The 1,878-nt window shown below is 40.5% G+C and overlaps 1 protein-coding gene across 1 annotated transcript; it reads left to right on the top strand.

Moving 5' to 3' along the window:
- Nucleotides 1-253: 253 nt before the first annotated feature.
- LOC118651556 (signal recognition particle 19 kDa protein-like) lies at nucleotides 254-1,260 on the top strand. The gene has a single exon (XM_036300821.1). It carries the CDS (start codon nucleotides 618-620, stop codon nucleotides 1,050-1,052), a length of 435 nt encoding a protein of 144 aa, XP_036156714.1. The 5' UTR covers nucleotides 254-617; the 3' UTR covers nucleotides 1,053-1,260.
- Nucleotides 1,261-1,878: the final 618 nt, after the last annotated feature.

Here is a 1,878-nt window from a genome sequence, read left to right as displayed (position 1 = left end):
TCGTTGGGTAGATATGAAATGCATTTCTTTCACTCTCTAGGCTTTATTTAAATCTCTAGATTATTTGAATCAATTGCACTGACTTTTTTTAATCTTTAGTTTACTCAAAATAGTTGATTTGAAAGAAATTAGTGAGTGGAAAGTAAAAATTTATGATATTTCTTGTAAAATATATATATATATATTCTAGGAGGAAGAGAGAGTTCATCTGAATCAAGACCTTTTTTGGTTATTTTCCTGTTACACACGCCATGGTTAGCATGAAATAGAGAACTTCAAATGAATGACCAATGTATCTGGTTTTGAAATTTTAAAAACGAAATTTTTGTAACCTTGGAATAGACCTTTTGCTTTGACCTGCTTGTTTTATCAGCTTTGTGAAAGCAATGGCATTTCCAAGGCCAAGTAACGATATGTGCCATTTAAATTGGTTTTAAATTTAAAAGAGTTCCAAGTGTCTGCCAGTCTTATCATTTAATACTTTTAAAACAGATCTTCTGATTGCAAAAATAGTAAAGGGTATATAACAACAGACTGAATCAGGCTATTGTGTGGTAAGGGAAAATAAATGAGGGAGTGCAAGAGTCACAGACTCTCCCCCAGTGGTCACCGCGGAGATGGCTTGCGCCGAGGCTCGGTCCCCAGCCAACCAGGACAGGTTTATTTGTATACACCCTGCCTATTTAAATAACAAGAAGACCATCGCGGAGGGCAGGCGAATCCCCATACGTAAGGCTGTTGAAAATCCTACAGCTACAGAGATTCAAGATGTGTGCTCAGCAGTTGGACTTAATGCATTTCTTGAGAAAAACAAAATGTACTCCAGAGAATGGAATCATGATGCTCAGTACAGGGGCAGAGTCCGGGTTCAACTCAAACAGGAAGATGGCAGCCTCTGTCTTGTACCGTTCCCATCACGGAAGGCAGTAATGTTGTATGCAGCGGAAATGATTCCTAACCTAAAAACAAGGACACAAAAAACAGGAGGTAGTGACCAAACTCTTCAGCAAGGAGAGGGAAGTGAAAAAGGGAAAGGAAAGAAGAAGAAGTGACCTGGCAAGACAACCAAGTCTGGCATACTACTGTAAGAGACATGGATGGAGGTTTCTGATTTGTATCTGAGAGAAACGGAAGCTTTCTGTTTGTATCATTTAACTGAACTGTGAACATCTGTGCCTCCCAGCTCTCGCATGAGGGTTGACAATGAAATAAATTTACATCAGAAGTTTGCATCTAGCTCTTATGCAGTATTTAAGAAATTATTTTTTTTGCCTTTCAGTGCAGTTTTTGTGGAAGAAAGAAGCTTATTTTTAAGTGGACAATGGCCTCTACCATAAGTTACTTGAAATCCTGTATCTGTGCTCTATGGAAACATATTCAGACAAATGAGTTTAATAAGATTTGAAACATATTGTTCACCTTTTAAGCTAATGAAATAAAATTCAAAACTGAAAAAAAAAAGAAAAGAATCACAGACTCTCTCAGGCTGCTCCTGGTCACTGGGATGCCACTGGGGGGATAGCAGGTAGGAAACCGTGCTAAGGGGGGGGCGGGGTCGTCAGTCACTCGTATTGCAAATACATGGCTCTCGAGGGCATTTCCCGAGTCTGTGCACTCAGCCCTGGAGTCAGGGTAATAGTGGCTTTTTGTCATAAGAAGCCAGCAGTAGTGGCTTCTGGCTGAGCTGAGAATTAATTATTTACCTACTCCAGGTCCACAGTCACTTGGTGTGCTGCGCTCTCATGCTGACCCAGAGGCAGAAAATCAAACGTACAAGAGAGCACAGTGAGGAAAGTGGTAGAAGGGCTCAAGATGGCTCTTGAGAGAATCGCTGCCAACGGGACACAGTTGATTGCTGCCTGGTCTTGAATTTTAAGC

This window comes from Myotis myotis, unplaced genomic scaffold (assembly GCF_014108235.1).
Source record: "Myotis myotis isolate mMyoMyo1 unplaced genomic scaffold, mMyoMyo1.p scaffold_m19_p_3, whole genome shotgun sequence".
In the NCBI taxonomy this organism is placed as follows: domain Eukaryota; kingdom Metazoa; phylum Chordata; class Mammalia; order Chiroptera; family Vespertilionidae; genus Myotis; species Myotis myotis.
This window is presented reverse-complemented; position numbering and strand designations above follow the sequence as displayed.

Bases quoted from the DNA above. Each gene is read 5' to 3' on its own strand.
- LOC118651556 (XM_036300821.1), top strand. From the start codon at position 618: ATGGCTTGCGCCGAGGCTCGGTCCCCAGCCAACCAGGACAGGTTTATT.